This window comes from Ambystoma mexicanum, chromosome 10 (genome assembly GCF_040938575.1).
Source record: "Ambystoma mexicanum isolate Mex_15411 chromosome 10, UKY_AmexF1_1, whole genome shotgun sequence".
NCBI lineage: Eukaryota > Metazoa > Chordata > Amphibia > Caudata > Ambystomatidae > Ambystoma > Ambystoma mexicanum.
Window position 1 is genome coordinate 22,202,432 of NC_090932.1, and position 18,811 is coordinate 22,221,242.

Consider the following 18,811-nt stretch of genomic DNA (forward strand, 5'->3'; position numbering starts at 1 on the left):
GAGTAAGACCTTGAACTTTATGAGAGCAGCGTCATGGCCTGTGGTTTGGTGTCTCTGAGATGATGAGTTAGGGGGAGGGGCTGTAGAGAGTAAAGCCTTGAGCTGCATGAGAGAGGCACCATGGCCCACAGTTTGGCGACTCCTTGTGTTGGTGAGCTGGGGGAGGGGAAGCAGAGAGTAAGGCTTTGAGCTTTATGAAAGAGGCGCCATGGCTTATGGTTTGGCGTCTCTGTGATCTGTTAGGGGGTGGTGCTGTAGAGAGTACGGCCTTGAGCTTCACAAGAGGGTTGCAGTGGCCTACAGTTGTGTGACTCTTTGTTTTTGTGAGCTCGGGGAGTGGCTGTAGTGGGTACGGTCATGAGCTTCATGAGAGGGCCGCCATGGCCTACTGTTTCGTGACTCCCTGTGATGATTTGTTAGTGGGAGGGACGGCAGAGATTAAGGCCTGGAGCTTCATGACAGGGCTGGCTTGAGCTCACTTGTCCCGAGATATTCAGTTGGCAGCGGCTATTTGAGCTCCCCTCTGCTGTTGACGAAAGGGATGTTAGACTCCTGTGTGTCCTAGTACGAGTCGCTTGTAGCCTGCACTTTCATCCTTAGAGCATCATTACCAACTTGATACTTTGGGGTACTACCTTACTGTGAACCCAGCACACTGTCTGTGCAGGAACCAGTCTCTGGACACTGCTAATTAAAACCAACAGTCGTTCAAGCTATGATAAAAGGAGTGTTTGATTTTGCCTACTCCTTACTTACCATGCTAAGAATGTAAAACATTTTTCATCTCCTGAAGAAGACGTCACTATAATAAAGTACAAACGTCGAAACCGGTAGGGAGAAAGTTGGGATGAGGTTGTGGTTGAAGATTCTTTGGACCCATCTCAACTTGTTGGCCCCTGTTATTATCTATTGTGGCCATATTGATTTCACATTCTTTCTATAAAACTATTTGATGAATTACATGTCATGATTTTTATACATTTTAAATATTTTTATATTCATTGTTGTTTTGGATGAGTGAATTGAAGATTGATGGATGTTTGTGGACGAATGGGTGCACGTTTGAATAGTATGAATTGTCCTTTATAGATGTGTTCTTAAAAAGTTCTTTCCTGCTATGTAATTTTTCGCAGTACGTGCAGATTAAATCATGATTCAAGTCATATTAAAGATGTATCAGGTTTAATAAATTCCTTTGATACCCATTTTCAAATTGTATCCTTTGGATGTTCCTTTTCGCAATCAACCATGAGAAAGGCACCATAGCCTGCAGTTTGGTGACTCCTTGTGTTGGTGAGCTTGGGGTGGGGAAGCAGAGAGTAAGGCTTTCAGCTTTATGAAAGAGGCACCATGGCCTATGGTTTGGCATCTCTGTGATGGTGAGTTAGGGCGAGGGGCTACAGAGAGTAAGGCCTTGAGCTTCATGAGAGAGATGCCATGTCCTAGCGTTTAGCGACTCCTTGTTTTAGTGAGCTGGGGGAGGGGATGCAGAGTGTACGGTCATGAGCTTCATAAGAGGGCCGCCATGTAGTACGGTTTGGTGGCTCCCTGTGATGATTTGTTAGGGGGAGGGGCTGCAGAGGGTAGGCCTCGAGCTTTAGAAAAGAGGCACCATAACCCCCACACATTGAATATCTGAAGACTTTCTGCACAGTGCCCCGCCCTTGCACATTCACTATCTGAAGACTTTCTGCACAGTGCCCCGCCCTCACACATACACTATCTGGAGACTGTCTGTACTGTGCCCCGCCCCCACACATTCAATATCTGAAGACATTCTGCACTGTACCCCACCCCACACATTCACTATCTGAAGACTTTCTGCACTGTGCCCCCGCCACCACACATTCACTATCTGAAGACTTTCTGCACTGTTCCCCGCCACCACACATTCACTATCTGAAGACTTTCTGCACTGTTCCCTGCCACCACACATTCACTATCTGAAGACTTTCTGCACTGCTCTCGCACACCACCACACACTCATTATCTTAAGACTTTCTGCACTGTTCCCCGCCACCACACATTCACTATCTGAAGACTTTCTGCACTGCTCTCGCACACCACCACACACTCATTATCTTAAGACTATCTGCACTGTTCCCCGCCACCACACATTCACTATCTGAAGACTTTCTGCACTGTTCCCCGCCGCCACACATTCACTATCTGAAGACTTTCTGCACTGCTCTCGCACACCACCACACACTCATTATCTTAAGACTTTCTGCACTGTTCCCCGCCACCACACATTCACTATCTGAAGACTTTCTGCACTGCTCCCCAGCACCACCACACATTCACTATCTTAAGACTTTCTGCACTGTGCCCCACGCTTACACATTCACTATCTGAAGAGTTTCTGCACTGCTCTCCAACACCACCACACATCAACTATCTAAAGACTTTCTGCACTGCTGCCCCACACAACCACACATTCACTTTCAGCACTGGGCCACATCCTTACCCATTCACTATCTGAATACTTTCTGCTCTGTGTCCTGCCCTTGCACATTCACTATCTGAAGACTTTCTGCACAGTGCCCCGCCCTCACAAATACACTATCTGGAGACTGCCTGTACTGTGCCCCGCCCCCACACATTCAATGTCTGAAGACATTCTGCACTGTACCCCACCCCACACATTCACTATCTGAAGACTTTCTGCACTGCTCTCGCACACCACCACACACTCATTATCTTAAGACTTTCTGCACTGTGCCCCGCCCCCACACATGCATTATCTGAAGACGTTCTGCACTGTTCCCCCGCCACCACACATTCACTATCTGAAGACTTTCTGCACAGTACCCCACCCTCACACATTCACTATCTGAAGATTTTCTGCACTCTTCCCCACCCTCACACATTCACTATCTGCACTGTGCCCCCGCCACCACACATTCACTATCTGAAGACTTTCTGCACTGTGCCCCCGCCACCACACATTCACTATCTGAAGACTTTCTGCACTGTGCCCCCGCCACCACACATTCACTATCTGAAGACTTTCTGCACTGTTCCCCGCCACCACACATTCACTATCTGAAGACTTTCTGCACTGTGCCCCCGCCACCACACATTCACTATCTGAAGACTTTCTGCACTGTGCCCCCGCCACCACACATTCACTATCTGAAGACTTTCTGCACTGTTCCCCACCCTCACACATTCACTATCTGAAGACTTTCTGCACTGTGCCCCGCCCCCACACATTCACTATCTGAAGACTTTCTGCACTGTGCCCCCGCCACCACACATTCACTATCTGAAGACTTTCTGCACTGTTCCCACCCTCACACATTCACTATCTGAAGACTTTCTGCACTGTTCCCCGCCACCACACATTCACTATCTGAAGACTTTCTGCACTGTGCCCCGCCCCCACACATTCACTATCTGAAGACTTTCTGCACTGTGCCCCCGCCACCACACATTCACTATCTGAAGACTTTCTGCACTGTTCCCCACCCTCACACATTCACTATCTGAAGACTTTCTGCACTGTTCCCTGCCACCACACATTCACTATCTGAAGACTTTCTGCACTGTGCCCCGCCACCACACATTCACTATCTGAAGACTTTCTGCACTGTTCCCCACCCTCACACATTCACTATCTGAAGACTTTCTGCACTGTGCCCCCGCCACCACACATTCACTATCTGAAGACTTTCTGCACTGTGCCCCGCCACCACACATTCACTATCTGAAGACTTTCTGCACTGTGCCCCCGCCACCACACATTCACTATTTGAAGACTTTCTGCACTGTGCCCCCGCCACCACACATTCACTATCTGAAGACTTTCTGCACTGTGCCCCCGCCACCACACATTCACTATCTGAAGACTTTCTGCGCTGTTCCCCACCACCACACATTCACTATCTGAAGACTTTCTGCACTGTGCCCCCGCCACCACACATTCACTATCTGAAGACTTTCTGCACTGTGCCCCCGCCACCACACATTCACTATCTGAAGACTTTCTGCACTGTGCCCCCGCCACCACACATTCACTATCTGAAGACTTTCTGCGCTATTCCCCGCCACCACACATTCACTATCTGAAGACTTTCTGCACTGTGCCCCCGCCACCACAAATTCACTATCTGAAGACTTTCTGCACTGTGCCCCCGCCACCACACATTCACTATCTGAAGACTTTCTGCACTGTGCCCCGCCACCACACATTCACTATCTGAAGACTTTCTGCACTGTGCCCCGCCCCCACACATTGACTATCTGAAGACTTTCTGCACTGTGCCCCGCCACCACACACTCACTATCTGAAGACTTTCTGCACTGTGCCCCCGCCACCACACATTCACTATATGAAGAGGTTCTGCACTCTTCCCCACCCCCACACATTCACTATCTGAAGACTTTCTGCACTGTGCCCCCGCCACCACACATTCACTATCTGAAGACTTTCTGCACTGTGCCCCCGCCACCACACATTCACTATCTGAAGACTTTCTGCACTGTACCCCGCCACCACACATTCACTATCTGAAGACTTTCTGCACTGTGCCCCGCCCCCACACATTGACTATCTGAAGACTTTCTGCACTGTGCCCCGCCACCACACACTCACTATCTGAAGACTTTCTGCACTGTGCCCCGCCACCACACACTCACTATCTGAAGACTTTCTGCACTTTGCCCCCGCCACCACACATTCACTATATGAAGAGGTTCTGCACTCTTCCCCACCCCCACACATTCGCTATCTGAAGACTTTCTGCACTGTGCCCCCGCCACCACACATTCACTATCTGAAGACTTTCTGCACTGTGCCCCGCCCCCACACATTGACTATCTGAAGACTTTCTGCACTGTGCCCCGCCACCACACACTCACTATCTGAAGACTTTCTGCACTGTGCCCCCGCCACCACACACTCACTATATGAAGAGGTTCTGCACTCTTCCCCACCCCCACACATTCACTATCTGAAGACTTTCTGCGCTGTTCTTTACCTCCAATTTTCTTTTGCAGAGGGTATGCACCATGTTTTCTCTCAAAAATATCCTTTTTTCTTTGAAAGGCTTCTGCTTACATTCGAACTGATGATCCCTTTCTTCCTTGAGCACCACGCCAAGGTTTAATGTTGTGTGCTGGCCACTGATTGGTTGATGGTGCTATTGAATGTCACATAATAATAATGTGCTTTTATATGCGCTTTGAACCCTCAGGCATCTGAGCACTGCTTATTATTACCCATGGTGCGTGGTGCTCATTTACCAACCTCGGAAGGATGAGAGGCTGAGTTTGGCCCTGCAGACTCTGCACGGACATCAAAGCGAGCGCTCTACTCGCTGTGCTTTCTGACCGGGGTTTATGCATACTGTAACATGTGTTGCAGTATGCACAAACACCAGTAATTTAAAGAAATTATAAGGCATAGATAACATATACAACTGTAGGCCCTGCAGCCTGGCCTCCCCTGTACGGATAATGCACCCACCTCGTGAAGGGGAGATTTCAATGTATGACTCTGAGAACAAGTCCTGTCCCATTGGGGGTTGCCTCTGTCGATGTTGTCATTCTACTTTACCCAATAAAAACCCAGCACCCCTGCCCCCTTTTCTGGGTATCTGCATGTTCCCTGTAATAGTGCAAAGGCAGGAGCGGCCCTAGCTGGTGGGGAGCAAGGCATGTGTTGGGGCATGAGAGGGCAAAGGTCAGGGGAAGGAGAGGGTCTTCAGAAATCGCTCTTCCACACATGGACCCTTGTTAAGAAATGCCACTTGGGGTGACTGCTCCAAGTGGCTCCATGCCCGCATATTTCTCTTAATAAGACGGTTAGGGGCATAATTTAAATACAATCATGCTTGATTAAAAATTCATACATTTCGGTTTCAATTTCTTTTAAAGAGATAACTGGACAAAAGCTCTCCCAGAAAGGGGGTGACTGGCGCTGAAATATTTGATATGGCAAAGAAAGAAGAAAGAAGTGGCAATATACATCAAAGGACAATGGACCAGATGGAAAGGGTTGAAACAATAGAATAAAATAGAAGGAGTCAGAAATGCCACACTCAAAGGGTAACTATACTGAAGACTAGGGCTATATACCACCAAAGACCCCCAAGACAATCCAGAGAATGAACAGCCATAATGGGAAGGATGAGAACGGGGTAAAGGAAGCCCCCCCCAGGCCGTGTCGAACTAAGGAGTCACACAACTTGAGTGTAGTAGCTCCCCTATCACACTCAAAAGAAGCACATCAAGGTGTAGAGATGCAAAAGAGATGGACCTCAGAGAAGCCTGCATGGGATGGGAGCCTCCCCCTCTCCAAACCATGACCCTCCCCCTGTACTTCAACAAGGTCCAAAGTGGGAACATCCCAGTGCTAACGGAGAGAAGAGCCAGGGTCAGAAGACCGTCCCAGGAAGCTACGCACTCTGGAATTTGGTGTCAAATAAAGGAACCTGAAGTCAAATTGATTCTAATTTGATACTAACGTAGGTTCATATGGTTCATCTTCTTGCTTCAAATTGGTTTAGTTAGTTCCCGGGAACTGAGCTTTGGGCTGTTTCACCCCCTCTGATGAGCCGTGCCTGGGAATCCTCCTGCGGGGACAGGATGGCTTTGGGGCTGGAGAGCCCCAGGTCCACTGATGAGCCGTGCCTGGGTATTTCCGGGTGGTGGGGGGTAGGGCGGCACGATGGCTCTGGAGCTGGAGAGCCCCAGGTCCACTGATGAGCCGTGCCTGGGTATTTCCCGGTGGTGGGGGGCTGGGGGGCAGGATGGCTCTGGAGCTGGAGAGCCCCAGGTCCACTGATGAGACGTGCCTGGGGATTTCCCAGGGGTGGGGGGGCAGGATGGCTCTGGAGCTGGAGAGCCCCAGGTCCACTGATGAGCCGTGCCTGGGTATTTCCCGGTGCTGGTGGTGTGGGGGGGCAGGATGGCTCTGGAGCTGGAGAGCCCCAGGTCCACTAATGAGCCGTGCCTGGGTATTTCCCAGGGGTGGGGGCAGGATGGCTCTGGGGCTGGAGAGCCCCAGGTCCACTGATGAGCTGTGCCTGGGTATTTCCCGGTGGTGGGGGTGTGGGGGGGCAGGATGGCTCTGGAGCTGTAGAACCCCAGGTCCAATGATGAGTCGTTTCTGGGTATTTCCCAGGGGTGGGGGGCAGGATGGTGCTGGAGCTGGAGAGCCCCAGGTCCACTGATGAGCCGTGCCTGGGTATTTCCCAGGGGTGGGGGCAGGATGGCTCTGGGGCTGGAGAGCCCCAGGTCCACTGATGAGCTGTGCCTGGGTATTTCCCGGTGGTGGGGGTGTGGGGGGGCAGGATGGCTCTGGAGCTGTAGAACCCCAGGTCCACTGATGAGCCGTGCCTGGGGATTTCCCAGGGGTGGGGGGCAGGATGGCTCTGGAGTTGGAGAGCCCCAGGACCACCGATGAGCGGTGCCTGGGGATTTTCATGGGGTGGGGGGGCAGGGTGGCTCTGGAGCTGTAGAACCCCAGGTCCACTGATGAGCTGTTCCTGGGTATTTCCCAGGGGTGGGGGGCAGGATGGCTCTGGAGCTGGAGAGCCCCAGGTCCACTGATGAGCCGTGCCTGTGAATTTCCCAGGGGTGGGGGGCAGGATGGCTCTGGAGCTGGAGAGCCCCAGGTCCACTGATGAGCCGTTCCTGGGTATTTCCCAGGGGTGGGGGGCAGGATGGCTCTGGAGCTGGAGAGCCCCAGGTCCACTGATGAGCCGTGCCTGGGAATTTCCCGGCGGTGGGGGGTGGGGGGGGGCAGGATGGCTCTGGAGCTGGAGAGCCCCAGGTCCACTGATGAGCCGTGCCTGGGAATCTCCCAGGGGTGGGGGTGGGGGGGCAAGATGGCTTTGGAGTTGGAGAGCCCCAGGTCCACTGATGAGCAGTGTCTGGGAATCCTCCTGCTGGGACTGGCAGGGTGGGGGGCCACACATATAAATGGCTCATTACATCCTTCTGAGTGGCTTTAAGATCCTCTGGGAACCTAGCGAGATTTTGGAACAACACTAAGAATTTCATAAGAAATTGTATGACACCAAATACTTATTGTGTCCTTATAAAGTCTTACACATTTTAAGAAGGAATGTTCTAAGCTTGCATAATATTCTGATAATATGATGATAAGAAAGGCTTGTTTGAGAAACCACATTGTGTGAATGCCTGCAAGATCTCTCCAGACTTGGGGTTTGGTGGGAGATTTTCACTGGCAGGACTTCTTCCACTGACTGAAGGCCTCTGACATTTGGGTTTGAGGGAGGGGACACAATTGAGACATCCAAGTAAGGAACATGAGGTCACTGGGTAGAAATAGGATGGCGGGCATTAGTTTAGGTTCATCATCCTAGTGCCATGGTCTTAATCATAGAGTTATCCAAATTCCTTCAGGCAACCGTCTGATGAGATAACTTCGCACTCTCCCTCGGAATGACCCTCCTTTGATTTGGGAGAATGACCCTCCTCTGATTTGGGAGAATGACCCTCCTTTGATTTGTAGTCACCAATTAGTATCTTTCTCTATATTCTTATCTTATCCAGCATGGAATATCTCCCAAAAAAGGAACTGCTGGTGAAGAGGCCCGCTAATGAACAACTTATAATAATTATTTATTTCTTATATAGCGACACACATCCATAGGACTCAGAGCGCTGAAAAAATTAGACATTAGTATCCCACAGAATGGTACTCAATTTATCGACCTCAGAAGGATTAAATGCTGAGTAGGCGCTGCCAGGATTCGAACCTGCCACAGTAGACTGCACACAGATATCGGGGTGAGCGCTTAGCTCACTGTGCTATCTGACCAACTTATAGCTTATCTATAACATTCCTGGATGCAGGCTTCACCTTTGCGCAGGCCGACTGACCCTGAAAGATTGCTTGCTTCCATTGGATGACGTTTTGTGTGAAGGTGTGGAAGTAGGAGCTGACACACGGGAGGCGTGTTTCTGACTATAGACCTTTATTGGTGATAAAGCAAAAGAAAAACCCCTATCTGACCCTAGTTCTAAGAGGGGTTCTCCTGCCTCAACTAATACTTTGGAGTGTGTTGTGAAGGCAGTCTAAAGCAAAGAGTCCACCGTCCTGTGTCTAAAACCTATTTCCAACTTTTACACTATCTCCTCAACTAAAGAGAAAGGCAGGTCTTCTTGATTCAGATGAATTGTAGAGCAGTAGATGTGCACATCTCTCATGGATCACACCCCCTCAGCATCCGTCGTCATATTGGAAGAGCAGCAAGAAAGCACTGTGCATGACACCTGGTATCACCCTAATACCGCATCGAAGATATGAAAGACATTATGCACTCAGACAACCGTACCGAATGCAACCCCTTGACTCATGTGTTAGAAGAAAGTCTGCAGACACCACTGGACATAGACGAAATGTACGTAAAGTCAGGCAGGGGTGAAGTGACGTCATGAAGAGAAGAGACGAGGGTGCACTGAAACGATATTCAAATACTTAAAGAATGAAGTGGTGGCCAAAGTAACAAAGTGAACATACATGTAAATTCGAAGAAATCACATATACTGAGAACATAAGTGAGAAGAGATGCAGTAGATGTACATACGCAGAAACGCAAGGTAGATGAGACGTACAGAAGCTTGCTAAATGTAGAAGATATAACACGAGTAAAGCAGCCAGGATGACAAAATCAACGTCAACTCTGTGAAATAAACAAAAGGCCTGAAGGAGAGAGAGCAAGGCTGCAGAGCTAACAGTCATTGGAATACATATCTGTGCGAGAACAAAGAATACTTGTTTGGCTCAGGATCAAGGATGCCGCAGTAAGGAGTAACTGCAAAGTACAGAAGGTGAAGGAGAGGATAAGCCATGTACGTAAGACATATTTCTCTTAGATTAGGCAAAGGAGTAAACATTTGCGAGTGCCAAACATTGGACAATTAAAGATGCAGAAATCACATGCAAGATGGAACAACCAAGTCTCCAGAGGCCAAAAATAGTAATAACACCCAGTATAATTAAATCAAATTAAATCAACTAGCACTAAATAAAAGGACAACATTGGCAAATCATGGTCTCCTCACACGTGATGCAAGACCAGAAAACAAGGCCTACTCATAATGCTCCAGACGAAGATAGCAATGTATCTTCACTCCTTTAAAATTTCTGAAGAAGAGAACAGCCAGCAAGCTAAACTACAAAGGAGAGTCCTTGGATTAGGGCCTAACTGATGAGACATGGTAAGCTAATTGGCCAAGTGGGCAGTTGTTTTATATTGTTCCCCGCACCTGGGTTTTGTTTTGCTTACGTGCTGATAACGAGCCGAATGTTCAAGGTTGGAAAATAGTGCTAACCAATTAGGATGGCCTATGAGATGATGGACTATTTATTAATGCAGAAGCCAATCCACTGCTGTTATTCTGCTATTATCTGTATTATACATAGTTAGAGGTTGTTCCAGGCGTGCCTACTAGATAAGGGGCAGCCAATGAAGTTGCTAAAACCTACATTTAAAAAATACTATTTCTTACTAGCCTGTGGGGCCCGCTGAAAATCCTTGCTGGGCTATTCCTGCAAAAGAAATCCTTTTTGATGCATTTTTCACCTCAGTATCCCTGGAGGGCTACTGCAACCCATGGAGGCAACCATTGCTTCAATATGGCAGATGGCAGCCTCTTTGTCTCCCCACTACATCAGCCCGATTTTCTTGCCCTCTGATTGGTCAGCTTGTGTGCCTTAAGGGCAATCACAGAGCCGGCAGGCTAAGCCGGCCCCTAACAAAGGCCCACCACTAGGCCCCTGTCTGAGCCTGTCTGGAGCTGTAGGGAGCACCTCTCCCTGCAGCCCCCGGCATCACTCCCACCTGCTCTTACACCGGTGTAGAGTGCGGGCTGTCCTCATTCATGACTCCAGATTCAAATTGCCCTGGTAAGCAATTCCTGGACGTCTCTGGTCCCCTTCATTGGACGTCATATCTTATATAATTGACTGCCTGCTTCCTTCTCTTTCCTGCCCTATCTGTATCTCATCTCCCTTCATTCCATTTGCACTATGCATCTGCATGTGCACCACCATTCTTACTGTTACGGAACTCTAAATTCCCTACTTCATGAATGAACTACAATATGCATAACTCATGGTTTTTAACTGTACATCCACCACCATTGTTTCTAGTGCTGTTGGTTAAATCGAATTTAGGTGTGATTCCACCACCATCGTGTATTGTTTCTTGTGCTTTGAATTTAGGTGTGCATCCAACTGTGCATCCACCACCACTGTGTACTGCTTCTAGTGCTTCTGGCTGAAGTCGAATTTAGGTGTGCATTCAACTGCGCATCCACCACCACTGTGTACTGCTTCTAGTGCTTCTGGCTGAAGTCGAATTTAGGTGTGCATTCAACTGCGCATCCACCACCACTGTGTACTGCTTCTAGTGCTTCTGGCTGAAGTCGAATTTAGGTGTGCATTCAACCGCGCATCCACCACCATTGTGTACTTTCTCTAGTGCTTCTGGTTAAAGTCAAATATAGGTGTGCATCCAACTGCATCTACGATCATTGTGTATTTTTTTAGTGCTTCTAGCTAAAGTAAAATTTAGGTGTGCTTCCAACTGTGCATCCACCACCATTGTGTACTGTTTCTAGTGCTTCTGGCTAAAGTAGAATTTAGGTGTGGATCCAACTGCATCTACGATCATTGTGTATTTTTTTAGTGCTTCTAGCTAAAGTAAAATTTAGGTGTGCTTCCAACTGTGCATCCACCACCATTGTGTACTGTTTCTAGTGCTTCTGGCTAAAGTAAAATGTAGGTGTGCTTCCAACTGTGCATCCACCACCATTGTGTACTGTTTCTAGTGCTTCTGGCTGAAGTCGAATTTAGGTGTGCTTCCAACTGTGCATCCACCACCATTGTGTACTGTTTCTAGTGCTTCTGACTGAAGTAGAATTTAGGTGTGCTTCCAACTGTGCATCCACCACCATTTTGTACTGTTTCTAGTGTGTTTTGCAAAAGTTGACACATGGATTAATGAGTAAAATAATATAACCATGTTCCCATATTTGTGTCCTAGAGAAAACCGTCCTGTCCTATAACCGTGGGGGCTAGTGGTCCAATGACTACTTGTCCAAGGAGAGGCATAATGATGGTCCTGACAATTGCATTAAACATGCAACAATTTGGTGTCATTCGAAAGTGTGTCCCTCTGTAGAAGCTCCCATTGGTGCTCAATACATTATTTTTTTTGTCTTTTAGCAATTTGTGTGTGCCCTTTTGAAACTATAAATCTGGCCAGCCGTGTACACGCCAATCACTTAATCATGGGTACGTTTTCATTTCAAGAATCTGCATTCTGCATCAAACTATGGGGCATCCCTTTCTATAACCTGGACCCCCTGAACTGGGGGGGGGCACTGTTTGCCAATGTCTGTGTCCCGGATAGTTTCAATCAAAGACTTTCCTTTGTGGTCTCTGAACTGTTTAACAGTTTTAAGAGAATGCCTTTACATTTTTTGTTAATTAGTCATTCTTTGCAATGCCTCCTTGTCGAGCTTATGCATCGCCAACTAGCCCTCCTGGCTGTCAGCCATTTTCTTCATCGTGCCTACCCCTGGCCATTAGAAAGGTAACTCAAGAGGATAGTGATCACTCCCTGTTCAATCGGAAATGCAACCTGCCATGACATTCCTGATAGAAAAACAGTCCCCAAAACGGTACTGCCACTAAAGTTCCCGAAAAATCCCTGGACAGCACCCCCCAAAGTACACCTGAAAATCAGTGCTCCATTTGTGACCATTCTACTGTCCAAACATTTGCACTACATTTCTTACAAATATTTTGCTTGACAACCGGAAGCCCCTGGTAATGTTTATTTAGTCCTAATATATTATTGAAAAACTTGACTGGTCCTATCTGTCTAAAAATGTCCTACTGACCACTCAATTGCCTCAATATTTCCTATAAACAACACCTTGGTGTCGAATGAAGTTAAAGGCTTTGCAAATTTCTTTTACTAGAATGGTACATGGTCTACATAACTTAAGTACTGCAGATTAAAATGGTCTATTAGCAGTCTGAAGTGTATTATAGTTCTAATTTGTGTTACAATCATTTTTTCGCCATCTGAGTATGGATATGTTCCGCTGACGGAATGGCTGTTGCTCACCATTTCATTTGACATGCACATTTTGCTCATTGTGCATAACAGGTTGGGGACCCCTGCTCTTAGCCTTTTGGGGCTGAATGCACTGAGCTGAGAGCGTCTGTTTTCCCAGCGAGTAAATTCAATGCTGGAAATAGACAGCATGAGCGTTTTACACTCTTTGTTTTACTGAAAAGTCACTATGGTTGGAGAACCTGTAACATTTCTATTCTCAATAAAAGGTAGCAGGCACTCCTCTCCAGAAAGAACATGGCATGATAACCTGTTCTGAGATGAGAGTTTGCAGCACACGCTTTTTGCTCACTGTACCTTTCACAGATGGGAAATAGCCAATTGCATATCAGTCTTTGTCCCGCCCACATGGGCAGTCCAGCACCGAAATGCTATGGCAATTCCTCTCTGAACAAGAGTACCACCAGCAGCCCCAGGCACGTGTTTCAGCCTTGTTGGGCCTTGCATTGAAGTCATGTTAAAATAATACTTGGCAAAGTCAACAGTTTTGGTGTGAGTATATGATATGATATGGCATTTATAACGCGCCTATACGCAAGCGTTTCAGATAGGTATTTGCAAGGAATGGACATCACATATCCAGCGACACAATCCTTTTTGCAGCTATTACCAGATCCTGGCCTGGTAGTAACATTATCCCAGTGCACAGCACATACCGACATAAAAGCAAAAGCAACTGACTTTTCCAATGCTTGTTTTACTCCTCTCTGGACAACTCAACATCTAAAAAGCACCCCGGGTCCTTTCCTTCCTTCCTTCTGAGTGGTCACAGTGTTTCCTTCCTTTTGGGTAGACTTTGGAATTCATTAGTCATCACTAAAACATCTGGAGAGCCAAAGGTTGCAGACCCCAAGCTCAGCAGATACCCCAGGGAAGTGTAGACCAGGGGTATTGATATTGATATTTTATTTCTATCGCGCTCGTACACAAGTGTTTCAGAGCGCGACAAGGCAAGGGAGGGGAACAGGGGAGAACAAAACAGCGATCTTACTAGGCCCAGTGACATTGAGAACGTGCAAGTGCATGGGAGAGGGATGGAGAAAGTGCAGGGGGGAGGGGTAAAGTGGAAAGTGTGAAGCAGAGGAGAAACAGATAAATGACATAAATAATAAAGGCAACAAACAGTGGTAATGCCGCCAGCAATTTGCAAGTGCTAGGTTTAAGGCAGCAGACAGGGTAGGTCTGATAAGTGCAGGAAGAAAAAGGGGGGGACTGTATGGGTATAGATACAGACCCCAGTGCAAGGGGTGGTCCAGAGGCAGTGCGGGAGGGTGGTAGTGTGAGCAGGTACCTGGGCCCGGAGGATAGTGGGTGGCCAGGTGCACGGTGCCAAGAGAGAACAGATCAGCAGGGGAGAGGGGGAGCAAAGGCAGAAGAAAAGAGGGAGGTCTTGAGGTGCTTCCGGAACCGGAGATGGTTCTCCTCAAGCGATGGTAGATGGCAATGCATTATTGCAATGTCATTTTATACTTCTTCAGAAACAATGTACGTTCTGGTTTTAGCTGAGGTTACTTTAGGGGGGCCTTAAGCACTGGAGCCTTGGATTATTTTGATGTAGTGTAACAAGCGTTTCTCTATGACAGAGTATCGTATCCCATCCCATGTTCTCACGGATATTCCGTACACATGTGTAGTGTTCAGCATTGTAAGGGGACTGCCTACAGCGGGTTATCCTCCAGACTGACCGCGCAGATCTGCCAAGCGGTGGTCACTGGAGATCCCAGCTTTTGGAAGCTTCTCGCAGGAGGGTTCGCTTCTCTGGAATACACTCCTTTTAGACATAAGAACCTTTAGAATGATTCCAATCCCCAGGAAGCCCAGGGCGGTCCATGTGTCTTACACAACTGGTCTTTCCGCTACAGCCTCAGCTTCTGGCATCAAGGCGATTGGTGCCAGGTGATGCCCATGTAACATGCTCTATTTGAAAGTATGTACTCAATCACCTTCTGCATACATTGCATGAGTTCATAATACTCATTAATACTCTCCGGTGTTGGGTTAGCATCATTTCTTCGTGGGGGTCCAAGCTACAGTACACCATTGCATAATAGTCTTGCTGTGTTACGTTTTTTTTTACCTGTAGCTCCTGTACTCGGTGCTGTAGGTTGTGTTGTCCCTGATGGTGTTGTGCAGGTTATACACGGCACAGTAACTATGGACACAAATATATATCAATTAACACATTGTTAAAGTTTTGAGCTGGCAATCAGGTGGCCTCATCATAAACATGCAAATCAACTTACCTGTAGACCCTGTAGCGTTCTGAGAATCAGAGGTGCTTGTTGCAATAGTGCCTGGTACAGTCTGTGGTCCTTCAGGGAAGTCTGTAACCGTCTGTGGATCTTCTGTGAAGTCTGTTACAGTATGTGGTCCATCTGTGAAGTATGTTACAGTCTGTGGATCTTCTGTGAAGGCTGTTACCGTCTGTGGTCCATCTGTGAAGTATGTTACAGTCTGTGGATCTTCTGTGAAGTCTGTTACCGTCTGTGGTGCATCTGTGAAGTCTGTTGCAGTCTGTGGTTGTTTTGTAAAGTCTGTTACAGTCTGTGTTTCTTCTGTGAACCCTGTTACAGTCTGTGTTTCTTCTGTGAACCCTGTTACCGTCTGTGGTGCATCTGTGAAGTCGGTTGCAGTTTGTAAACCTTCCGTAGGCGGTTCTGTTGTAGTCTCTTCTGTTGGCGTCTGCGTGGGAACCTCTGTAGCAGTTTGAGGTCTCTCTGTGGTGGTAGTAGACGTCAAATGCGTGGTCGTTGTGTACAGATCTGTAAATAAAGATCAGAACTATGACTGAAAGTTCCTCGAAGATTCCATAAGAAATATAGCGCTGCACAATTTAAGGATTCATTGATTATTTATAAAAACATATTTTCCCATATACAGCCTCCCATTGTCACTGGTCACTGAGCATGAACCAAGGAGAGTGGGTCAGAGAGGATGAGGACACATACTCATGAGTCACACCGCACACGTGGCCAGCGCCTTGAGGCAGTAGGGTATCTGTAGCCGTACCTCCCACGTGGTTCATGTTTTGGCAAGAACCTTTGGAATAATGCTACGCTTCAGGAGTCTCAGCCCGTTCTGTTGAGGGACACACGATGAAGGACTTGCGTTTTGAGATTTGGAATTGGGTACTGTTTGCTCATACTGGTCCCTAAATCAGGTAAACAGTCTCTCCCCCCTTTTCCTTGCAGAACTCCCCCAATAGAGAACAGTGGAAGAAGCAGATTCTCAACGTCTTGACACCCCTAGACACAGTGCACTCCCTGTAGTGGAGTGTCCCGTGGACCTGGCGTGCCCCTTATCAGACCTCCTGGCCCTGTGCCCCCATCTCCACTCACCCACCCCCTTTTTATTTTGATCTAATTATGCTCTGGCTAACTGACCGGAACTTGGGTGCAAAACCTCAACAACTGACTGTCTCAACCTAAACAAATTCTCTTCAATACTAACTCCTGCCAGCATCCGAGCTCTCTCTTTTAACCTACTCTAATGTGGTAACTAGTTGGACCACAAAATATAGCAGTTTTAGCACCACATGAACCCCATAACTATTTGAAAAGCCAGTCTTTACGGTCACAACTAACTGCACTCCTTCCCGCCCGCCCGTAAGTCTATGATATGCAAGGGGTGTAGGCCAATTGGGTCGCAGAGCCAAAACACTAAGCTGCACTGTGCAAAGGTGTACTCCTCCTATATGCGTCACGCTCTCAGCCAATCAGGGTGGAGCCTCAACTGCCCCAGTGCACCCTCTGGGACAGAAAGGAACCTCCTCCTTACCTCGCACTGCTTCCTTGATGGAATGAGAAAGAAATTGGCAGCAGTGTATGGTAGTGCAGCAGGCCCTCTAGGAAAGGGTGTATGATAGTGCAGCAGGCCCTCTAGGAAAGGGTGTATGGTAGTGCAGAAGGCCCTCTAGGAAAGGGTGTATGGTAGCGCAGCAGGCCCTCTAGGAAAGGGTGTATGGTAGTGCAGCAGGCCCTCTAGGAAAGGGTGTATGCTAGTGCAGCAGGCCCTCTAGGAAAGGGTGTATGGTAGTGCAGCAGGCCCTCTAGGAAAGGGTGTATGGTAGCGCAGCAGGCCCTCTAGGAAAGGGTGTATGGTAGCGCAGCAGGCCCTCTAGGAAAGGGTGTATGCTAGTGCAGCAGGCCCTCTAGGAAAGGGTGTATGGTAGCGCAGCAGGCCCTCTAGGAAAGGGTGTATGGTAGCGCAGCAGGCCCTCTAGGAAAGGGTGTATGGTAGTGCAGCAGGCCCTCTAGGAAAGGGTGTATGGTAGTGCAGCAGGCCCTATAGGAAAGGGTGTATGGTAGCGCAACAGGCCCTCTAGGAAAGGGTGTATGGTAGCGCAGCAGGCCCTCTAGGAAAGGGTGTATGGTAGCGCAGCAGGCCCTCTAGGAAAGGGTGTATGGTAGTGCAGCAGGCCCTCTAGGAAAGGGTGTATGGTAGTGCAGCAGGCCCTCTAGGAAAGGGTGTATGGTAGCGCAGCAGGCCCTCTAGGAAAGGGTGTATGGTAGCGCAACAGGCCCTCTAGGAAAGGGTGAATGGTAGCGCAGCAGGCCCTCTAGGAAAGGGTGTATGGTAGCGCAGCAGGCCTTCTAGGAAAGGGTGTGTAGTAGCACAGTAGGCCCTGTATGAAAGGGTGTATGGTAATGCAGCAGGCCCTCTAGGAAAAGGTGTATGGTAGTGCAGCAGGCCCTCTAGGAAATAGTATATGGTAGTACAGCTGCCCATTGCAAAAGGGCAGTTGGAAGTGCAGCAGGCCCTCTAGGAAACACAATATGGTAGTGTAGCTGCCCTCTAGGAAAGGGCATTTGGTAGTGCAGCAGGCCCTCTAGGATAGGGTATTTGTTAGTGCAGCTGCCCTCTAGCAATGGGACTATGGTAGTGGAGCGGGGACTCCAGGAAAGGGTACTTGGTAGTGCTCGGCACTCTAGGAATGGTTATATGGTAGTGCAGCAGGCCCTCTAGGGATGGGTATATGGTAGTGCAGTAGGCCATTTAGGAAAGGGTATTTGGTAGTGCAGCAGGCCCTCTAGGAAAGGATATTTAGTAGTGCAGCAGGCCCTCAAGGAAATGGTTTTTGGTAGTGCAGTAGGCCATCTAGGAATGGGGTGTATCGAACTTCGGCTTCGAGTAAATATTCGGCCGAAATCCGGCTGAAAAGGAGCTATTTGCTCCTGTCGAATAGTTTCTTGCTATTCGGCTCTTGCCGAATACTTTGACATTCTCATTTAAATACAATGCAACATGAACTCAGAAAGGCAAATATAGACTTCAGTTTGCAAAACTGAATAGAATTAGACCAGACAAATTGCCATCACACAGCTGAAAAATATCTTATATTGTAAACTGCTCCTTAGGGCATGTTTTGTTACAGATTCATAGACATAAAAAGTGCTCACCTTTTATTCTTAGCCTGCAACAATACAGGCAAATCTTTGCTTTTGGCAAATGCTTATATGCAATGTGCACTTTTTTCAGTTCGAAAAGACAAACAGAAAGAAATGTGCATAGATACTTTCAGTTCCTTTCATGCCACTTCCCATTGCGTACGTCATAGTCCCCCCTTTTCTTTTTTTAAGGACTTGAGTCCTAAGTTTAACATTATCTGATCTTTTATCAGGAATGATAAGTTGCATATGTTTGTGTATTGGTGAGAAGGAGTGGCTAAGATAAGTGAAAAGTGA

General features: G+C 48.0%; 1 protein-coding gene across 2 annotated transcripts in view; it reads right to left on the reverse strand.

Moving 5' to 3' along the window:
• LOC138491110 (uncharacterized) overlaps nt 1–18,811 on the reverse strand; it is a 578,562-nt gene that overhangs the window by 502,145 nt on the left and 57,606 nt on the right. For both annotated transcript variants that reach the window (XM_069617434.1, XM_069617433.1), the window contains exons 6-7: nt 15,371–15,889; nt 15,205–15,279 (exon numbers count right to left, since the gene is read on the reverse strand). In XM_069617434.1, the coding sequence (XP_069473535.1) occupies nt 15,205–15,279; nt 15,371–15,889 (594 nt within the window). The remainder of the gene's footprint in view (nt 1–15,204; nt 15,280–15,370; nt 15,890–18,811) is intronic.